Source organism: Dasypus novemcinctus, chromosome 3 (genome assembly GCF_030445035.2).
Source record: "Dasypus novemcinctus isolate mDasNov1 chromosome 3, mDasNov1.1.hap2, whole genome shotgun sequence".
NCBI lineage: Eukaryota > Metazoa > Chordata > Mammalia > Cingulata > Dasypodidae > Dasypus > Dasypus novemcinctus.
The window spans coordinates 120,824,951-120,845,318 of NC_080675.1; the positions used below are offsets into that span (position 1 = coordinate 120,824,951).

The window sequence follows — 20,368 nt, forward strand, 5'->3', positions numbered from 1 at the left end:
GCTGGGACTCAATGCTGAGATACATGTTAATGACATGGTTGAATCAAAGCCCTATTCTTAACATAATTTAATCAGACATCTCAGCTGAATCTAATACAATCAAAGGATTATCGCACACAGAGGAACCGACCAGTTTACAAATATAATCTTTATCTCTTTTTGGAATTCATAAATAATATCAAACTGCCACAGCTGGCAATATGTTTAGTTTGGATTCAGTAAAATTACCTGTGTAGTTTGCAATCACAGGTAATTTTTTCTGTCCTGAGTCAGAATGCTTCTAGGAATATTCCCACCACACATGTACATTTAAAATGTTGTATTCATATTTTCATTCTTATTATTAAAAGTTACCCTACAAATTATACACACTTCAGACCTCACAAAACCTTGATCTGCCCTTCACAACCACTGCCAAAACCATGGCTCAGCTGGGATAATAGGTGAGAGTTGGGGGTAGGGGGATTGGTCAAATCCAGACACATCTACAATGCAGTCCATAGAGACCAAATACTGAGGCAGAGAGCTGGACAGAAAGGGCGGAAAATAGATCTGAATAAGCAAAAGGAGAATAATCAGCACTCTCCTGTTCACCAAAGACTACCTGATCCCCTTCTGAAAAGCCTAAAAAGCCAAGTGCCATGGAAGGAAATAACCAGCTTTAGGCTGGAACAATTTCCAGGAGGCTCTAAAATCATCATAACTAAGTCAAAGAAGAGGAATCAAGATCAGGGTGCTGACAAGGATCTGGGACTGGAGAGCAGGCAGAAAAAGACAGGCTCATCCATGTCTGTTCCTCCAAAGCCCTCATTAGCAAGTGTGTTAGTCCCGTTAGTATGACTATGGCAAACTATAGACAGATTTAACTGCCTATACCCAGAGCAAGGAGGAACATACCAACTAGGGAAAGAAACTTTCTTTATCAGGTCTAAGACAAGAGGCTCCAGGAGGTTAAAATAACAATTCTTTTTTTTTTAAGTTTTATTTTATTTATATTATTTTTCTTTATTTATCCACCCCACCCCGCCCAGATGGTTCTCTCATCTGTCTGCTTATTGTTTGCTCACCTTCTCCAGGAGGCACCAGGAACCAAACCTGGGATCTCCCACATGACAGGCGAGTGCCCAATGGCCTGAGCCATATCTGCTCCCCACAAGCTTGTGGCAGCTGCTGGTTTCAGGACCTCCCGTGAGGTAGGCAGGTGACCAACTGGTTGAGCCACATCCGCTTCCCAACAATTCATTTTTAACCCTAATATATGGATATTTAAATACTTTCCACATATGCAGATGATATATTTTGCATATGTGTTTGACATATTAAAATATGATCTCAGGGACCAGATGTGGCTCAAGCGGTTGAGCACCTGCTTCCCACATGGGAAGTCCCCGGGTTCAGTTCCCAGTGCCTCCTAAAAACAAACAACAAGCAAACAAATGAAAAACCAACTTAGAGATGCCCATGTGACTCAGTGGTTGAATGCCAGCTTCCCACATAGGAGGTCCCAGGTTTAGCCCCAGCCCTGGGCCCCCCCCAAAAAAGATCTCATACTGTAATCTATCTGGATCTATAATTCCAATCATTTAAGATAGCAGAGTCAGATTCAATATTTTTCCATATATAATTAGAAGTAAGAAAATGACAAAACTAGTAGAAAAACTTGTAAGAAACATGAAGACGAAGGATTAAAGAAAGATATCATTGTAAGACTGAAATATGTTTGAAGTTGCTCTTGACCAAAATAGTCAACACTTCAAAATCATAGCCTATTTGGTCCTTTTTTTTTTTTCTGGGGGAGAGTGCGAACGCAGTCCCCTACTACCACAAATTATGCAGTCGAGTTTCCCACATTTGGAGAAATCGCAGGGGTCAGCACATCCGGAGAGCAATGGATAAGCCTCACCCTGGGAAAACCACCTTTGTGATCATGGTATCTCCCCTGCCAGGTAAGTGTAATCACGTGGTTCTTAATAATAACAAAAAGATGCATTTTTGCTGGGATTCATATTTGACTGAAAATCTGTACATATTCCTTTGCAAGTTATCTTCACCTTACAGGCTAATGCAAATGCTCTCTAATGCTTTTAGAAGTTTGAATATCTCCAAAGTCCTCTGTAATGAATATGCTCCATTCAGCCTTCCAGGACCCCTCTTCCAGAATTTGCCATCCTGCTCCATGCCCAGGAAGCTGACCTTCAGGACTGTATCAAGGAGGAACCTTGCTCTCCAGCTGCCAGTTGACTGGTCCAGTGGAGCACCCAGGCAGGAAATCAGAGAGTGTAGAAAAGAAGTCAGGTTATTAGTACCCCCAGCCTCCTCCCTGTGGAAATGCCAGGGCTAGTCAAGTCCCCCTGGTTATGGATTGAACTATGCATCCCCACCCCCCAAATAGATATGTTGACATCTCTATTTGGGAATAAGGTCATTACTGATGGAATTGGTTAAGTTAAAATGAGGTCATACTAGAGTAGGGTGGGCTCTTAATCCAATATAACTGGCATCCTTATAAGGAGAGGAAATTCAAACACAGATGGGGAGTCAGAGAGGCAGAGTAGAAAATACATGGGACACCAAAGCAGAGAACACAATGAATTGTTGACAAACCACAGCCAGAAGCCCAGACTGGAGCATAGAAGAGATTCTTTCCTACAGTCTTCACAGGAAGGATGACCATGATCACACCTTGATTTCAGACTCCTGGCCTCCAGAGTTAGGAGATAACATATTCCCGTTGTTTCCAGTCACACAGCTAGTGGCACTTTGTTACAGCTGCCTTACGAAACAAAGACACTCTTCACCGCAGGCAACAGCTCCTAAAAGGCACCGCCTCCACACACCTCTCTCCCAATTCTGTGACCTCTCCCTCTCCTTATCCCTCTCCCTGGTGGTTTCCCTACACTCTGCTCACACCTTGGTAAATAGTTCTTTTATTAAACTCTCCTTAGATTACCCAATTTGAGTGAGCCATCGATTTCCTATCAGCACCTTTATACAGTTTATAATGATAAATTTCCCGGATCCCAAACATCAGACATATACTGCCTACTGTCACAAAGCAATAATCATTTATTTTTTTTAAGTCATTTACAGGTATTTATAGGCAAACGGAATTTCCACTTTAAGATAGATGAATATAAGCATGTGAGATAAACATAGCATGCAACCAGACATTTCTTTTTTTGTTTTGTTTTAACAATGTGTGTGGTATTTGTAAATAAAGCATTTGCTCATCCAACTACTATACCGTTAATGTTAAATACCAATTATCCGTGTGCACTGCTCATATCGCCTATACTCTGCAGCTATTTGTATCAGGAACTCTTGCTACCCAGTTAATTGGAATTATAGATCTCAGTCAGACTTGAGACCACCGCCCTGCTCTGTCTCTGCTATATCTATACTCATTCTACTTCCCTCTTTAGGGCAGCTATTAAGAACTAAGGTATACGCAAAGCTGATGAAAATACATTATTTCCTAGTTGCATAAAAGGAAACAAATATCTCTAAGAAACCAGTGGCAGTAAAAGTAAAATAAAATTATAAACCTTTACATAAAAATATTAGAGTTCAGTGTGCTTGACTTCTATCCAAAGCAGTTTCCAATATTTTATTTAATACTTAATAAGTGTATCATGATAACAGAGATCAAGTTGTATCTACATAGCCAAAACGAAGTTAAGAGTTAAGGCAATTGTCCAGGTAACTCAGGTAAAAAAACAACGACAAAACACTCTATAGTCTGGCCATAACTCCACAGGCAAAGGCATGTAGAATACTGAAGCAGTTTAGTGCCAGTCAAAACATCCACTTCAATCATCAATACCTATATTATTCCAAAATTCCAATGTTTAAATGGAAAGGATCTAAACTATCTGACTGTTGGTATCAGTTGTGTCATTCATTCTGTGAGCATAGACACAAATTAAGGGGAAAAAACTGAATTTCTCACCTTAACCCTCCAGACTGGTTATTAATACCGATCCCTCATAAAAGGAAACTTGCTTTTCAAAGACTCATAATGTGTTAGGAAAGGACCACTGAATTTGCCTTAGCCCTGCTTCTCTTGTTTTATAGATGAGGAAACTGGAGTCCAGAGAGGGTCACATTGGTGAGACCCAGAACCTGAGCCTACTGAGCCCCAGCCCAGTGCTTTTCTCTAGACAATGCTTAATTGATTACACCATTGGTTTATGGCTGGATCAACATGCAGCAAACCTTCCAGCCGTTCCGTTCAGTAAGTTTTCTTCTTTCTCCGTTTTGATCATTTCTAGAAAAGGTACTAAAGACACATGTAAGGTGAAGGATGGTGACTCAGTACAACCAGTCAAAAGGATATTTGCCTATACTTTCAAATAAATTTAGTACTTTAAGAATGGAACAAATTTGGTATTGAATATGAAAAACACTGGTTTTGTCTGCCATCTCTAACCCCATGAACAGGTGAGCCTATTTTTTTTTTTTTTTTCAGTAAAGGTGGAGCAGGGGAGGAGGGCAGGCAGGAATATGATGAAATCAGAAATGACTAATAGACTTGGCATCTTCATTGTGTCACATGCTGAGACAAACACACTGAAAAATGCCAGGCCAGAGAATTTGGGCCCCAACCCTTTAACAGCAAATGAGAAGGACCAAGAAAACAGTCCAAGGCTTTCAGTGGCTTTCGATTTGATTCCATTGGCTTAGACACAGTCCATATTCAATGTCAATTTTATTTTAACATTGTAATAAAAGTGCTACCAAACAGAAGATGTAATAAAGCCAATAACTACCAAGCAAATTGCTTCTTATTTTTTGTATCAAGAAAAAACTTATCCTTTTGGCAAATGGTTCTGTACTTGTGGAACATAAAGACACTTAGAACTAATCACCCCAGTATGAAAATGTCCCCAAATTATCAAGTTGAAAGGCACATACCACTGCCCCAGCAGTTCATTCAAGTAGTCTTTAGCATATGAAGGTTTAATTGTGCTTTTAGCTTGCTCTCAATGCAATATGACCTTAAAAAGTGACATCCGTGCGTATGTATCATGTCTTTTCAAATGGAGATTTTTCTTCCCCTTCTCTGATTTTCACTTTCTTGAGATCAACTTTTGTTGGTTCTTTGCTTTATAAAGGACCTAGTTCACGATGGTTTAGAAAGATGCACTTCACAGTTTGAGCTCTATTTTATCTACAAAGTTCAAATTATCTTTGTCTCCTAAGGTAAAGGAGAGAATCAAAGTTCAAATTATCTTTGTGTACTAACACAAAACGGAGTTGCTTGAAATATCAGTGTGATGGTGCTTCAATAGTATCATTTGCTGGAGTGCAAAAGTCCAGGATTATTATCTTTTCTCACTGGTTGTTTAAGGCTTACTTCACTTCCAGAAGAGATGATGGGCAAACTATTATCCATGTGGTATCTGATAAGGTGACAGACATTATCAAATACATGATCCTTGGTCCTCACCTTGAAAAGGAAGTACAAATGCATTTAGGTTAAATAATAATTTATTATTAGTATTATATGATATATATATTTTTTAAACAACTAGTAAACAATCAGTGAGGGAAAAAACAGACATGTCCTTAAAGCAGATATTTTGCTGAAAAGTGCTTTTCAATTCTATTTCCCTTAATAAACAGTTTTCTCATTCCTCATTCATTACCTTTTTAAAGCTATTGTCCATATCAGTTAGGAGAATGACAAGCACTTGTCACTCAAGTCAAATTTATAATCAGCCTCTTTGCTATGTTATTTGATATATTCTCTCAAGTCACCACATCTTTAAATATTTAACTGGTTTGTGTACAAGCATGAATCCCAAAATTACAATGGATATTCCACCAAGCAAAGTGCTTTTATAATCTATTACCTCTGTAGGAAGTAGGCCCTTCTAGAGAAGTCCAACCTCACCTTGGAGCCTCAACACAAATCCTATCTCCTTCAAGACACCTCCTCAGACCCCTCTAATTGGAATTCATGTCTCCTTTCTGTAGACTTCCATAGTACATGATTCATGTTTGTTACCTGGAATTCCTATCTACATGCCAAAGGAACTCAGTTTCCCTAGGCCATGACTTCTATGGACTTCTCTCCCTGGTATTACTATGTCCTCTCCCTGTGCATCAGCAGAAGGACATTATTATCCACAGTGACTCCACTGACTCATCAGCCTGGCCATGCATGTGCTCCTGTTTGGAGAGTAGCTGGGAATAGTCCAGGAGCGGGAATGGGTGTAGTCAGGAAGCACCTCATTAGGTAATTCTGCTGACTCTCCAACAAGGGATTCTTTGAGTTCTGTCCACCTATTGCTTATTAGCATGTTAAACACACACACACTATTAGGATAATTAACTATGGATTAGAAAATGGTATTGTATTAATGTTAAATTTCCTGATTTTGATCTCTGTACCATGGCTACTTAAGAAAATATCTTTATTCTTAGGAAATAAACACTCAAGTAGTTAGAGGGAAAAGACATAATATGTCTCCAGACCTTGAAGACATTTTTATCTCCTTCATTACACCCCAAACCCATGTCAAAGCAGCTGACTAGTCCTGCCAGTCTGTGTTCTTAATTCCAGCTCACTCTACCCTCCCATTTGTATTTCTCCTGCCTCCATTCTGCTTCAGGTCTTTATTGCTATATACCTAAAAGCCCCTAACTGTTTTCTCTGTCCCATGTCTTTCTCTCTCTCTGATTGGTCCTGCACACAAATGTCAAATTAATCTTCCTAGGGCACAGACTGTAAACTGGCCACTCTCTGGGTGCCTACCCTTCAGAGGTATTTCAGTTTGCTGGAGAGTGGGGGAGTTAATTTATACAGTGCTTCTAAGTGCTCTGAAATAAAAATGGAGAAGATTTCATATAAAACTCTGATTTTGTTGCATCTTTGGAAAAATCAAATCTGTTCCCACTGGGCTTCTACTCTATAGGGCAACAAATGGCAGGAGCTGAGCAAGCTCCACAATTGGCAGGAGCTGACTATATCTCTTAGACAGAACATGTACTTCCTAGTTCATCACTGATCACTGCGCCTTGTGCTCACCCCATCACTTGCCCAGCTTTACTCAATTACATTAGTGGCCTGGTCCAGTCATACTGGTGGCAAATTAGGCATTTTGGTCTATATTCCCATACCACATAATGGTTCCAATCTACCTTTCCACGATCATTTTCTATCAACAGGCAACCTATGCTCCATTCATCCATACTAATATTCTATCAGCTTAATACCATTCTACTGCTCTGCTGCTCATGTATTTCCTTATTTCTAAATACCCCACTTTTGAAAATCTATCTTTTTTCAAGATTCTTCTTATATGTCGAACCTTGCAAGAAGCCTTTTCAGTTTGTCTCAACCAGAGTAACCTCTTTATCCTGAGAAACACCATGTGCTTTGGTTGAAACACTCTCCTCTTGTTCAGCCTTACATTACAATTATTCAAGCATCTGTTTTACAGAATTATAAGTACCCTGAGAGAAAAGACTATGGACATAATATTGAGCAATAGTGAACTGTGCATCCCTGTACTTCCCATGTAGTAGGTTCTCCTTCAATGTGTTCAATTGAATTGAGAAGGGCAGAAAGATGCTGTCCTCCACCTGATACTCCAGGGTGGCTTCCCATCCCAACTCCTCCACTACCCTCTACTTAGAACTTCCTGCTCTAGCTGGAAGCATTAAGAAAAAGTAACCACTAGGATTTGAATCAGTCATCAAAGTATCCTTAATAGAACAACATTCTGTGTGAAGCCTGTAATAAGGGCCAAGGATATTAATACCTTGCCTTCAGGATCCACGAGGAGAAGGTGTTTTGCCTGGCCTCCCTGTAGTCCACTCAGCACATACTGGCCAGGGGATGTTGAACTTTCTCGAACCAAAAAGTCCCCATCCTTTACCAAGAGGCTCTCTGCTGCCTTCCTGCTCAGCTTGCCATGGTAGCAGTCTTCATTCCGCAGCTGCTGCTTAATGTGTGGTAAAGATTGTGAGCTGGCAGCCTGGGCCATGGCACCTGGCTGAACGGTTTCTGGTGCCTCTGAAGTCAGGACACAAAAAAGATACATCACCAAGCTACCTCCTCATTCATTCATTCATACCTTCAAACTTATACTATACTTTGTAGCATTCCTATTAAATGTCCACTCTGTTGTTGGTTTCAGTCACCCACCTGGACAAAACAGAGTTGACCAGGCAAAAGAAGGCAAAATATCAGGCAGGTATAGTCTGAGGCAGGTCCTCAAGGCTCTATAGAATAAGTGCTGTCCACAGCTGAGAGCACTGAAGAGGAGAAGGTACATCTAGACAGATCAGTAATACTTTTGATAATCATAGTGATAATTATTATGTAAGTTCCCATTTATTGAATATGGCAGGCACTGCTTGATGTTTTACATCATTATCTCCTTTAACTCTCAAAATTAGACATACAAGCAAATGGACTTTAAAAATGTTAAGTGACTTACCCAAAGTCACATTCCCAATAAATTGTGGATCTAGGATTTGGCATTAGATCTATCTGAATTCAAAAAACAAGTTCTTAATTATCACACTGTAAGGTCCTTGCTTTGGTTGTAAGAATATTTCAGTTTTCAAAATTGGTCTATGGGAAGCGTCCATCTACCCTATGGAGGGTCCAGGGTTTGATCCCCAGGGCCTCTTGGTCCGTGTGGTGAGCTGGCCATGGGCACCCGCATGCAAGGAGTGCTGTGCCACGCAGGGGCGCCCCTGTGTAGGGGTGCCCCACACGCAAGGAGTGCGCCCCACAAGGAGAGCCACCCTGTGTGTAAAAAGTGTAGCCTGCCCAGGAGTGGCGGTGCACACACGGAGAGCTGACACAGCAAGATGATGCAACAAAAAAGAGACGCAGTTTCCTAGTACCACTGGATAATGCAAGCAGATGCAGAAGAACACACAGCGAATGGACACAGAGAGCAGACAACGGGGGAGAGGAGAGAGAAATAAATAAAAAATAATTCTTAAAAAAAATTGGTCTACATGATTGAAAGGTGACTGCTAAGGGGTGTGGAATTTTTCTTTTTGGAGTAATGAAATTGTTCTAAAATTTTTTGTGGTGATGAATGCACAACACTATGATTATACTAAAAGCTATTGATTTTACACTTTGGATAGATTATATGGTATGTGAAAATATCTCAATAAAACTGCTTTTTAAAAAACTGGTCTACTACTTACTTCTGTAGTACCCAAAAAGGTCCCTAGTAGACAGACAAGGCTATTAGAATGATAGACAGCATCTCCAGAAGTAATAACATAAATTCTCAGGAAGCCAGGTAAGAGTTATATGTTTAATATGGCAATGCTACTGGGGAAATAACCATAGAAACCAGTCTTCCTCTTCTTAAAAACAAAGGAGTGTTCCATTTCCTCATATAAGAGTTCTTTCACCAATGAGAAATTCTCTTGACTCAGTTTTATAACTTATACATGACCAATCCCACAATGTCATTGGTATAGGCAACCAATGTCCTGTAGACATAATCAAACTTTCCTGTTAATGTTATAGTTTTGTACTACATAAGAACTTCTCTTTGCATAACACAGTTATGATACAGCATTTACAAAATATATCTTTTAAAAATAGCTGTATTCTACATCTAATGGTTGGAAATAGTCTCTTCTACAAGGAAAAACCTGAATAAATATGTCCAGATTTGATGAACAATACTTGGATCTGACCTTAGTGCTGCATGCTTCTGATGGGTAGCTGTATGTATGTGTGTGTAAGACATACTATAAAGCCACAGTAATTAGTATACAGTAATTAATATACTGCTATAAAAAGTGAAATATAATAAAGAGCCCAGAAATGGATTCATGTATATAGGAGGAATCTAGTATAATTGAGAGTAGCATTAAAGATAGAGAAGATTATTTAATCAATGGTGCTTTGAAAACTGACTCACACATATAAAATTAAGTTAGACCCCTACCTCATATTTATATAAGATGTAAACTTCGAGTGGAATAAAGATTTTGTTATGAAAATAAAACTATAAAGTCAATAGAAGATTTAAGAAAAGCTAGATAATAAAACAAACAAATTTAATCCAAAAAGAGTAGAAAGAAGGACATAATAAAGATGTATGTGGATATCAAATAGAAACAAAAAACAAAAAGCAATAGAGAAAATCAATGAAACCAAAAGCTTAGTACTTTGGAAAGATCAATAAAATTAATAAACCTCAAAGAGGACTTATCAAGAAAAAAAGAGAGAATACAGAAATTACCAATATCAGGAATGAGAGAAGAGGCATCATTACAGATACTCCAGGCAATAAAAGACAATAAAGGAATATTATGAAAAATTTCATGAAGAACTGACACTAAGTTAACTGGAATATTTTGAAAAACTTCATGAAGAATTGACTAAAGCTAATAGGGTAGACTCCTACTAAGTTTTTGAGGAAATTGCATTGCCAAAGAAATGGCAATCCTGTCTTGCAAAAGGGTATGGCATTTTGGCCCTTAAAGCAAACCCCAACCTCTTAAGCCTACACCAACAGGAAATAGGCTGTAAAAGTGGTAAAACCCCCAAGAAAGGCATAAAGGATAATAGGCCAGAACAACCCAGAGGTCACAGTTCAGTCCCAGAGAAGACAATGGACCAGGAAATTTGTCTTATAAAGTTCAATCAGGGTCCAACCAAATAACTTTCTTCACTTCCAGCTCAGGGACTCTTCACAATTACTGTCCAGCAGGATTTGGTAATCACGATGGGCCAGGTACTGATGTGTTTTTCACATTGTAGCAGTTTGATATCATTTATGAATTCCAAAAAAAGATATAATGTTTGTAAACTGGTCTGTTTACAGTTTGAATGAATGAATGTATTCATTTTATTGTATTAGATTCAGCTGAGATGACTTTGATTAAATTATGTTAAGATTAAGGCTATGTTAAGATTAAGACCATATCATTAAGGTGACTTTGTTTAAGTCTCTGCCCCACCTCTTTGGGTTATACATATGGACACTTGCTCAGGGAGAACACAGAAGAAGTAGATAAGCAGAAAAAGACATGGCAGAGGAGAGAACGTGGTTTTGACACTGGAGTCCCAAGGAGAATTGAGCCATTCACCTGATAGTTTACAGCTGACCTTGTGAAGAGACCAGAGCAGCTGAGCCTGGGAAAAAAGGAGCCCTGGGAAGAGAGATGAGCCTTATGCCAGCCTACAGCTGAAATAGGAAGAAGCTGGACCCACGGACCCTTAAGAGGGAGAGGAAGGCTGACACCTCGCAGATATCACCCACCATCTTCCTTCAACACATGGCAACAGAGCTTGGTGAGGAAATAACTTTGAACTGGATTTTTTAGGGCCTTGTAACTGTAAGCTTCTATGTCAAATAAATACCCTTTATAAAAGCCAAAAGATTTCTGGTACTTTGCATCAGCACCCCTTTAGCTGACTAATACACACATCCTCCCTTTGTGGATGTAAATTTTTATTGCAGTTATCCTAGGCCTGTTCCATGACTAGTTTTGGGTGTTGAATGGGATGGACAACTTGACAGATAGTAAGGGTCTCCATCTCATCCTGGTGGAGAACTGCACATTACCCAGATATTATGGACTTTGAGCTGGATGGCTCTAATTATGTAGGGTATTTGGGAAAAGTACAGATACATGTGAAAAGAAGGGCTCATAGATATTCAGGTGACAGAAAGATATACACAGTTAGTTGTTTACCAATGTCTAGTCTCTCTTTTATTACATTATTTTTCATTACATTGTAGAACACCTAAGTTTTAGCTGGGCCTGTGTCTATCCATCTAGAATTAACTTTTCTAGCCTCCCTTGAAGATAGATGTAGCTACCTGTCTAAGTTCCGCCAATAAAAGGTGAAAAGAAAGGATATCTTCCACTTCTAGGTTATGTCTTTTAAAGGAATACCTTTCTCTCTATCCAGTGGCTAAATACAGATGTGATGGTAAAAGCCCGAATTGCCACCTTGAATCAGAGGTGGAAGCCAGGTGTTGAGAATAGGAAAGATGCCCTATCAACCCTGTACCACCAACATCTGGACTACTAGGTAAAAAAAATAAACTTTCATTCTTTTTACACCATTCTATTTTGGGGGTTTCTTTGTTATGGTAGCTTAGACTAAACTAATAATAAACTGATAGAAGAATTAGACAGTACCAGAACTAATGATTTCCTTCTGCCATGTTTAATAAGAATGAAGGTTGTGTCAGAACTTTTCCTATGTTGACTATAGTAAGACAAACTAAAGATACTTGATGGCATGCTTGAGATATATTAGGTTCATGTCTTTGGATTTGTTTTGTTTTGCTTTGTTTTACTGAACTGATCAAAACTTTTTGTCTTGGGAAACGGACTTGGCCCAGTGGTTAGGGCGTCCGTCTACCACATGGGAGGTCCGCGGTTCAAACCCTGGGCCTCCTTGACCCATGTGGAGCTGGCCCATGAGCAGTGCTGATGCGCGCAAGGAGTGCTGCGCCACGCAGGGATGTCCCCTGCGTAGGGGAGCCCCACACGCAAGGAGTGCGCCCCGTAAGGAGAGCCGCCCAGCGTGAAAGAAAGTGCAGCCTGCCCAGGAATGGCGCCGCCCACACTTCCCGTGCCGCTGACGAAAACAGAAGCGGACAAAGAAACAAGACACAGCAAACAGACACAGAGAACAGACAACCCAGACAACCGGGGTGGGGGTGGGGAATTAAATAAATAAATAAATCTTTAAAAAAAAAAAAAACTTTTTGTCTAGGTAAGGAGGCTTAGTATGCCTAAAGAGGCTAATGAGGATTTTTGAGGGAGGACTAAAGGAAAGAGATAGGAGGGAACATGGAGGAGGGAGTGATGGTTCAAGACGTATTTAGAACATTTTGCAGAAAAGTACGTATAAAATTACTTCTCCAACATCTTTTTACTAAATTTTCTTAAGCAACACTATTTACCAGTTCTTTTGGACTTGGATTTAAACTTATTGGAGGGTGCAATAGCAGGTTGAAATTAATCTTCAGGGAGCTAGCAAGAGGCCCAGGAGGGCTACGGTATATTAAATACTAATTGAAAAAAAAGTGTAAAAGAACCATGGACCTAAATATTAAACTTTTTGCCAAGAAGGCAAGGAGAGGAAGCAAGGGTGAAAAAAAAGAGAAGACTGACATCAGTGAAAACACATTTTGACTTTACAATTTTGGCTACAATTGATGGTAGGAATTTTGTTATAAATTAATTTTACCTTTTTATATTATTGAATTGTCTGTGACGAAAGGCAGTTTCTTTGATTGTGTTATAAAGATTTTTAACAGTGAAGACTTGTGTATAATGGAACTAGACTTGATAATCAAAGAATATTCCTAGATTATCTAATTTGGGCCACCCACTAAATAAGTTTTTTAAAATACTGTTATTGCTTTGCAAAGTCTATGAAATGGAAGCTATCAAGTATACACTCTTGGAAAGTTTCTTTTAAAACCCAAGGTCAGAAACTTTTAAAAATCTGTCACTCTAACAAATACTACCTTATTCTCACAGGATACTTTACACCAAATAGTTTAGTAAGTTTACTGAAGAAACATGAATTAGTTTCATATTCCATCACCCATGGTACAAGATGCCATCTACGGTAGACATAGAGATAGCTACTAAGATCTCTCTTCAAGGAAGAACCAGTTGCCCAAGGTATTAGCAGCCACCCTCCAACTGACTGCCCTTCATGGTCTGCCTCTACTTGCCTAAGGGCTTGTCCATCCTAGTACCACCACATCCAAAGATTGACATAAACTGGGTTATAAAGGCCCAACCATTTGGGTCCAATGTGGGACAACTCTGAAGGGCCACATATGCTTTCTGTAGGATTGGCCAGGGCTTTGTCAGGCATGCATTGTAGTTTAACTTCTCCCTCTGCCCAATCCTGCTTACTCTCCCTCACTTTCTGATATTATCCCAATAAAAATCTTGCATGCCAAACTCTGTCTCAGTGTCTGCTTCAAGAGGAACCAACCTGACTGGATTGGGTACCAAGAGCAGTCTTAGAAAGCTGGTGAAAAGGTGGAGCATGGGAAGTGGATTTGGCTCAGCAGATAGAGTGTCTGCCTACCACATGGGAGGTCCAGGGTTCAAACCCAGGGCCTCCTGACCCATGTGATGAGCTGGCCCATGTGCAGTGCTGATGTGCACAAGGAGTGCCGTGCCACACAGGGGACCTGCATAGGGGAGCCCCATGCGCAAGGAGTGCACTCCATAAGGAGAGCCGCCCAGCGTGAAAAAAGTGCAGCCTGCCCAGGGTGGCGCCACACACAGAGAGCTGATGCAGCAAGATGACACAATAAAAAAAGACAAAGATTCCCGGTGCCACTGACAAGAATACAAGTGGACACAGAACAACAAACACAGAGAGCAGAAAACTGGGGGGGGGGGGGGGGGGCGTGGTGGGAGAGGTGGAGCAGTTACACCCAGCTGCCACAAGGACATTTTTTTTTTAGTCTAGAGAGTTTAGGTGGTCTGGTGAAACACAGGCTCAGCAAAATCTCCTTATAAATGTTGTCTTGCCATTGCAGCCACACTCAGCTGGAGAGTTGCCCTTGGCAACTCTTCTGGAGACAGTGACTTCCTGGGCTAGTGAAAGGACTTTCTCAGTGACTGGCTCTCCATCTTTAAAGCAAACCAAACTTGATTCCAAGCGAATCTATGAGCCCAACAAACTGCAACATTTGCATGAAAAGCAACTGAAAATCACTTGATTTTCAGTTGATTGTGGGCTTTGGGGTTGTTTGACTTTTTAAATTTATGTTCCTATTTATGCATTTACCACAGGAAGCAATTTGGCAGGAAATCGATGATTGTCTTACTGTATTTTACCCAAAGTATATGCTTAAAGAAAGGAGCCATCTTATTTTAGTTTGTATATAGACTTCTCAAGGGTTTTTAAAATAAAATTAACACCATCACTAAATAGAACAGGATTAGTTTTACTGTTTCTCATGCATACAAGCTCAAAATTATATCCTGGCTTGTATAGCTCTTCTTTCAGCAAAAACACAATGCAGAAACCAAAAGTTGGGATTAAATTTGAAGTATTTGAAAGGATTATTCAAAATCTGAGTACTAAAACCTTGAAATTCAGAACATCTCCACAAAGTTCTAATCTATACTGAGTTGAGGGATTGGGATAAAATGAAATCCATCTAGACCCCTGAAAATGAAATACTTTCTTTAAAATGAGAGATGATATAGTGGGATGAATAGTGACCTCCAAAAGATCTGTCCAGTTCCTAACCCCTGGTCCCTGGGAGTGTGACCTTATTTGGAAATAAGGTCTTTGCCGATGTAATTGAGTTAAGAATCTCTCAGTGAGGTCATCCTGGATTTAGGGTGGGCCCTAAATCTAAAGACTGGTGTCACTGTTAAGAGAAAGGAGAGGAAGATAGGAAAGAGAGACACAGGGGAGAAGGCTATGAGAAAATGGAAGCAGAGATTGAAGTGATGCATCTACAGGCCAAGGAACACCAAGAATTGTCAACAGGCACCAGAAGCCAGAAGAGGGCATAGGATAGATTCTCTCTCAGCGCCTCCAGAAGGAACCAACTCTGCCAACACCTTGATTTAAGACTTCTGGACTCCAGAATTGTGAAACAACACATTTTTTATTTAAGACTCCCAGTTTGTGGCAATTTGTCACCAACAACTCACGGAAACTAATACAGATGGCAAGCAACTACTTACTTCCAGGGTGCCACGGGCTTCCAAGTGGTTGAGTTGAGCTTTGGTTTCGAGAAGACCCAAGTGCACTTTGAAGAGCCTGAGTATTAATGTAGCAGGGATCGTCGAAGAGATCCACACGACATGTGCTCTTCATTAATGAGGCGTTTCTATGGGACTGCACCCCTCTATCGTGGACATTACCTGTAGTGGTAAGTAGTGATCATGTATTATATTTTTGCTTTTCAAAAATAAATACTTTGAAAAATACAGATCTATTAATCAACCAACCAATCATGTTTGAATCTAAAATGGATAGGAAGCTAAAAGCCATCTCCATCCCAAACAAGCAATGAACACTGACTTTTAGGTCTGGCTTATAAAAACAAGATAAAGACTGGCCTTTGAGGGAAAGCCAATCTCTTGTTGGCCTAACTTCCCCGACCTGTCCTGCCTCGAGCTAACCCACTGCTTCCAAAACTGACAGGAGACAAGTAGGAAGATCCAAACACACAGCAGCCAGGGAAGGAAGGAGGCTGGCTGACTCAGCAAACAGCACAAACCCACACAAAGCACTGCCATTCAGGAGTCAGAAAAATGTGTGTGCCTTACTGAATTCGAATATCCTTCTTTTAAATTCCTTTTCAAAAACTCATTAGTTAACTTAAAATTCTTAAAATGTTAATGTTACTAATGTATATGTTATTAGAATAAAAATTAAAAGATAAAAAAACATAGGTCTGTACAACACAGTGAACTCTATTGTAAAAGAAGGACTACAGTAAATAGTACAATTTTTAAAATGCGCTTTCATGATTCATAACAAATGTACCATACTAATGGAAAGTAGTAATAATAGGGTGGTATATGGGAAAAATGCACCCTAATGCAAACTATGGACTCTAAGTAATAGTACAATTATACTATTATTTCATTTATTGTAACAAAGTTACCACACTAACACCAAGTGTTAACAATAAGGGTATGTGTGTGTATGTGTAAATGAGAACACAAATTTCTACATGATTTTTCTGTAAACCTACAAATTCTCTAATTAAAACTAAAAAACCTCATTGCTTAATTTAAAATTCTTAAGATTTGTAAATCTGTCTTGTCTCTACACCCAAAGTTTTGTTTCACCAAGCTCATCCATGCACCGACTGCTGATGTTTAATTCTGTTATTTAATGGAAAAGACTCAACCCTCAGTTGTCTTCTCCCTCCCCTTTGTTCTGTCCACACTGTAGCCAAAGTCCCTTTTTACTTATTATGTTTTAAAAAAATTTTTCTTTATTAAAGTATCTTTTTAAAACTTCAAAGCTGATCATATTTCTTGGAGGTTTAAAACCTCTTCAGGGAAGCGGACTTGGCCCAGTGGTTAGGGCATCTGTCTACCACACGGGAGGTCCGTGGTTCAAACCCTGGGCCTCCTTGACCCGTGTGGAGCTGGCCCACGCGCAGTGCTGATGCGCGCAAGGAGTGCCGTGCCATGCAGGGGTGTCCCCGCGTAGGGGAGCCCCACGCACAAGGAGTGCACCAGTAAGGAGAGCTGCCCAGCGCGAAAGAAAGTGCAGCCTGCCCAGGAATGGCGCCACAGACACGAAGAGCTGACACAACAAGATGACGCAACAAAAAGAAACACAGATTCCCGTGCTGCTGACAACAACAGAAGCGGACAAAGGAGACGCAGCAAATAGACACAGAGAATAGACAACCGGGGTGGAGGGAGGAAGGGTAGAAAAATAAGAATAAAAAAAAAACCTCTTCAATTACTTCCCTTGGCTCCTCAGATAAAGTCCAAACTCTTTAACAAGGCTGCAAGAACCTGTTCCATCTCCGCTTCCTTTGCGCCTCTCTCCTCCCCAATTCCTGGCCCTGGTCGCTGGCTTTCCTGCATTGTATCTCCACTGTAAAGGCCATCCTCCCTACTGGAAATGCTCTTCCCTCCCCTTCTCTATCACTCTTATCCTTCAGGGATCAGTTTAGACATCTCTCTCAGGGACACTTTCCCTGTCATGAGGTGAGGTTTCCCTGCTTGCACACAGTACTTTGTACTTCACCTTCACAGCCCGAATCAAAAGAGTAATTGATTCTATTTATGTTAACACTTCTCCACTGTCTGGACTGCATTTGGACTGTGTATTCCATGAAGGCAGGGATTCTATCTGTCTTGTTCATGGCTCCAACCCCTGCTTGTAGCACACATCAGGCACTTAATAGGACACCGACAAACATCTGTGGAATGGACATTAGCACCATGCTTCACTGATGGCGTGAAGTACCTAATACCTTCTAGATGCTTCTGTCCTAAGAATCCTGGAACAGAATCTTTTTGCTTCTCTGTTTAAACCAGTATATTTATAGTTCTGGCCACATGTGCCAATATGAGGCTGTGCCTGAAGCAGTGACATTCCATCACAGTATGGTAAAGCATCAGTCCTTCTATTACTTCAGTCAATAAACCCCTTCGATGTGGCCCAAGAAGAAAAAACATCATATTGGAATTCACATTATGGTGAAGAGTGCTATGATTCTTATAACACATAGTATAGAAACCTAAGAGAAACACCAAGTCAAAGGATCCCAGTCAAAGACTACATTCTTACTTCCTGCCCCATCTTTACCCCTTGGTCTATGTGTCAGGCATGATGTGTCATCTTGTCATGTGTCATACTCAGTATGGAGGATATCCTGAGTGAGGAGGGGGATTTCGACAGAGGGAGGGGTCAACAGGGTACCTCACCTGTTTCTTATACTTTGCAACATATTACAATTTCTATTTGCTTGTTTAAGTGGGTTTATGGATTATATTATCTAGTTTAAACTAAACTTACTTTTACAAATGGACAAATGACTAAAAAGATCACTGCAAAGAAATTGTAGATTGAAGTTAATCTATTACTCTTAATTAATACATGCCCTTCCTTAGTTGCATTATGAACTTATAAATAAGATTTAAAAAGTTTGGCCCTCCAGAAATTAAAATTATCAAGATTATTTGAAATATGGATTATATCTATAATCTTTATAAATAACTGTCCTAAATGTATATTGTGCCTTAAGATATTATCTGATGATAGTATTCAGCCCTCATCATTAATAAGAAATTAAAGAAAACGTTTAACTCAAACTTTAAAATTCTATATTTTTTGCATGTGTTTTATAACAGATGCATTATATACTAATCTCTGTATGGATAACTTATCAGTAATTTACTAAGCATTTATTTGGGAGAGCCTGCTCATGACATTTACATAAAGTAGAGTGCGAGCAAAGTGTCTGAAAGTGGCTAAGAGCTCTGCTTCTAAATTCAAATGGACCAGAGCCCAAATCCCTGAGAACCTCTTACTCTCTGTATAGTCTGGGGCAATTACTTAACCTCTTTGTTTCAGTTTTCTTATCTATAAAATGAGGATGTCTAGCTTATAATATAATTTTGAGGATTAAAGGAAATGTTTGTGAGTTATTGAGCATAGTTCCTGCCTCATAACAGACTCTTACTAAATTGCTCCCACTGCTGGTTTAGTTGATTATTCACTCACTGATGCTGGGTCCCTGCACATGAAGCTTAGCTTGCTGCAATAGTCTGTTCCTCCACCCTTTCTTTACCGAAATCTTAATTGTCCTTTAAGATTCTGCTCTGAGCCACATCCTTCAGGAAGCCTTCCCCTGAATTTTTCCCTCCCTCAGGCTGGGTAAGGTGCCATATCCATAATATACTGTAATTATCTGTTTGCTTGTCTGTCTTTCCCTGGAAACTGCCAGATCCTAGAGTTCTTGAGACTAGAACTCATTTACCTTTGCATAATCTGCATTTTCAGTGCCTAGTATGAAGCAGGTGCTCAAAGGGAAAATATTTGTTGGCTCAAGGATGGATGAAATGTTTACCCAGTTTTTCTTTCCTAGCATATTTTTCATTGTTTTATTTTTTCTTTTTAGAGAAGTTGTGGGTTTATAGAACAATTTTGCATGAAATACAGGATTCCTATATACCACCGCACCACCAATACCTTGCATTTGTGTGGAACCTTTGTAACAATTCATAAAAGCACATTTTAATAATTATACTATTAACTAAAGTCTAGGGTTTAACTTAGGGTTAACTGTGTAGTATAGTCCCATGTATTATTAATTTTTAAAAAATTATACCATATATACAATCTAACATTTCCCCTTTTAATCATATTTATATACATATTTCATTGCTGTTAATTGCATTCAAAGTGTTATGCTATGATCACCACCATCCATTACTAAAGCATTTCTATCATTCCAAATAGGAACTCTGTAAATTCTAAGACTTAACTGTCGATTCCCTATGACGACCGCATCCTCTGGTAACCTATAAGCTAGATTCTGACCTTCTGAGGTAGCTTCTTCTGTTTTGAAACCATGGGAACATACAATATTTGACCTTTTGTGTCTGGCTTATTTCACACAACATGATGATGGCTTCAAGGTTCATCCATGTTGTTGCATATATCAGTACTTCACTCCTTTTTATGCTGAATAATATTCTATTGTATGTATACACCACATTTTTATTTATCCATTCATCAGTTAATGGACACTTGGGTTGCTTCCCTCTTTTGGCAATTGTGAATAATGACGCTATGCATATAGGTGTCCAAATTTCTGCTTGAGTACCTGCTCTCAAATTTTTGGGTGGATATCTAGTAGTCAATTTGCCAGGTCATATG

At 39.6% G+C, this 20,368-nt stretch overlaps 1 protein-coding gene and 1 non-coding gene across 3 annotated transcripts in view; both read right to left on the reverse strand.

Annotated features, from left to right (window-relative positions):
- Positions 1–1,790: 1,790 nt before the first annotated feature.
- Positions 1,791–1,954, reverse strand: LOC111765791 (U1 spliceosomal RNA). Its single transcript, XR_002798020.1, has one exon. It is a non-coding gene; the product is annotated as a U1 spliceosomal RNA (small nuclear RNA).
- A 1,092-nt stretch (positions 1,955–3,046) lies between these two features.
- Positions 3,047–20,368, reverse strand: part of SHC4 (SHC adaptor protein 4) — a 136,396-nt gene continuing 119,074 nt past the window's right edge. For both annotated transcript variants that reach the window (XM_058294168.1, XM_058294167.1), the window contains 3 exons: positions 15,694–15,873; positions 7,770–8,023; positions 3,047–5,449 (listed from right to left, as the gene is read on the reverse strand). In XM_058294168.1, coding sequence (XP_058150151.1) covers positions 5,294–5,449; positions 7,770–8,023; positions 15,694–15,873 — 590 coding nt within the window. In that variant the 3' untranslated portion in view covers positions 3,047–5,293. The remainder of the gene's footprint in view (positions 5,450–7,769; positions 8,024–15,693; positions 15,874–20,368) is intronic.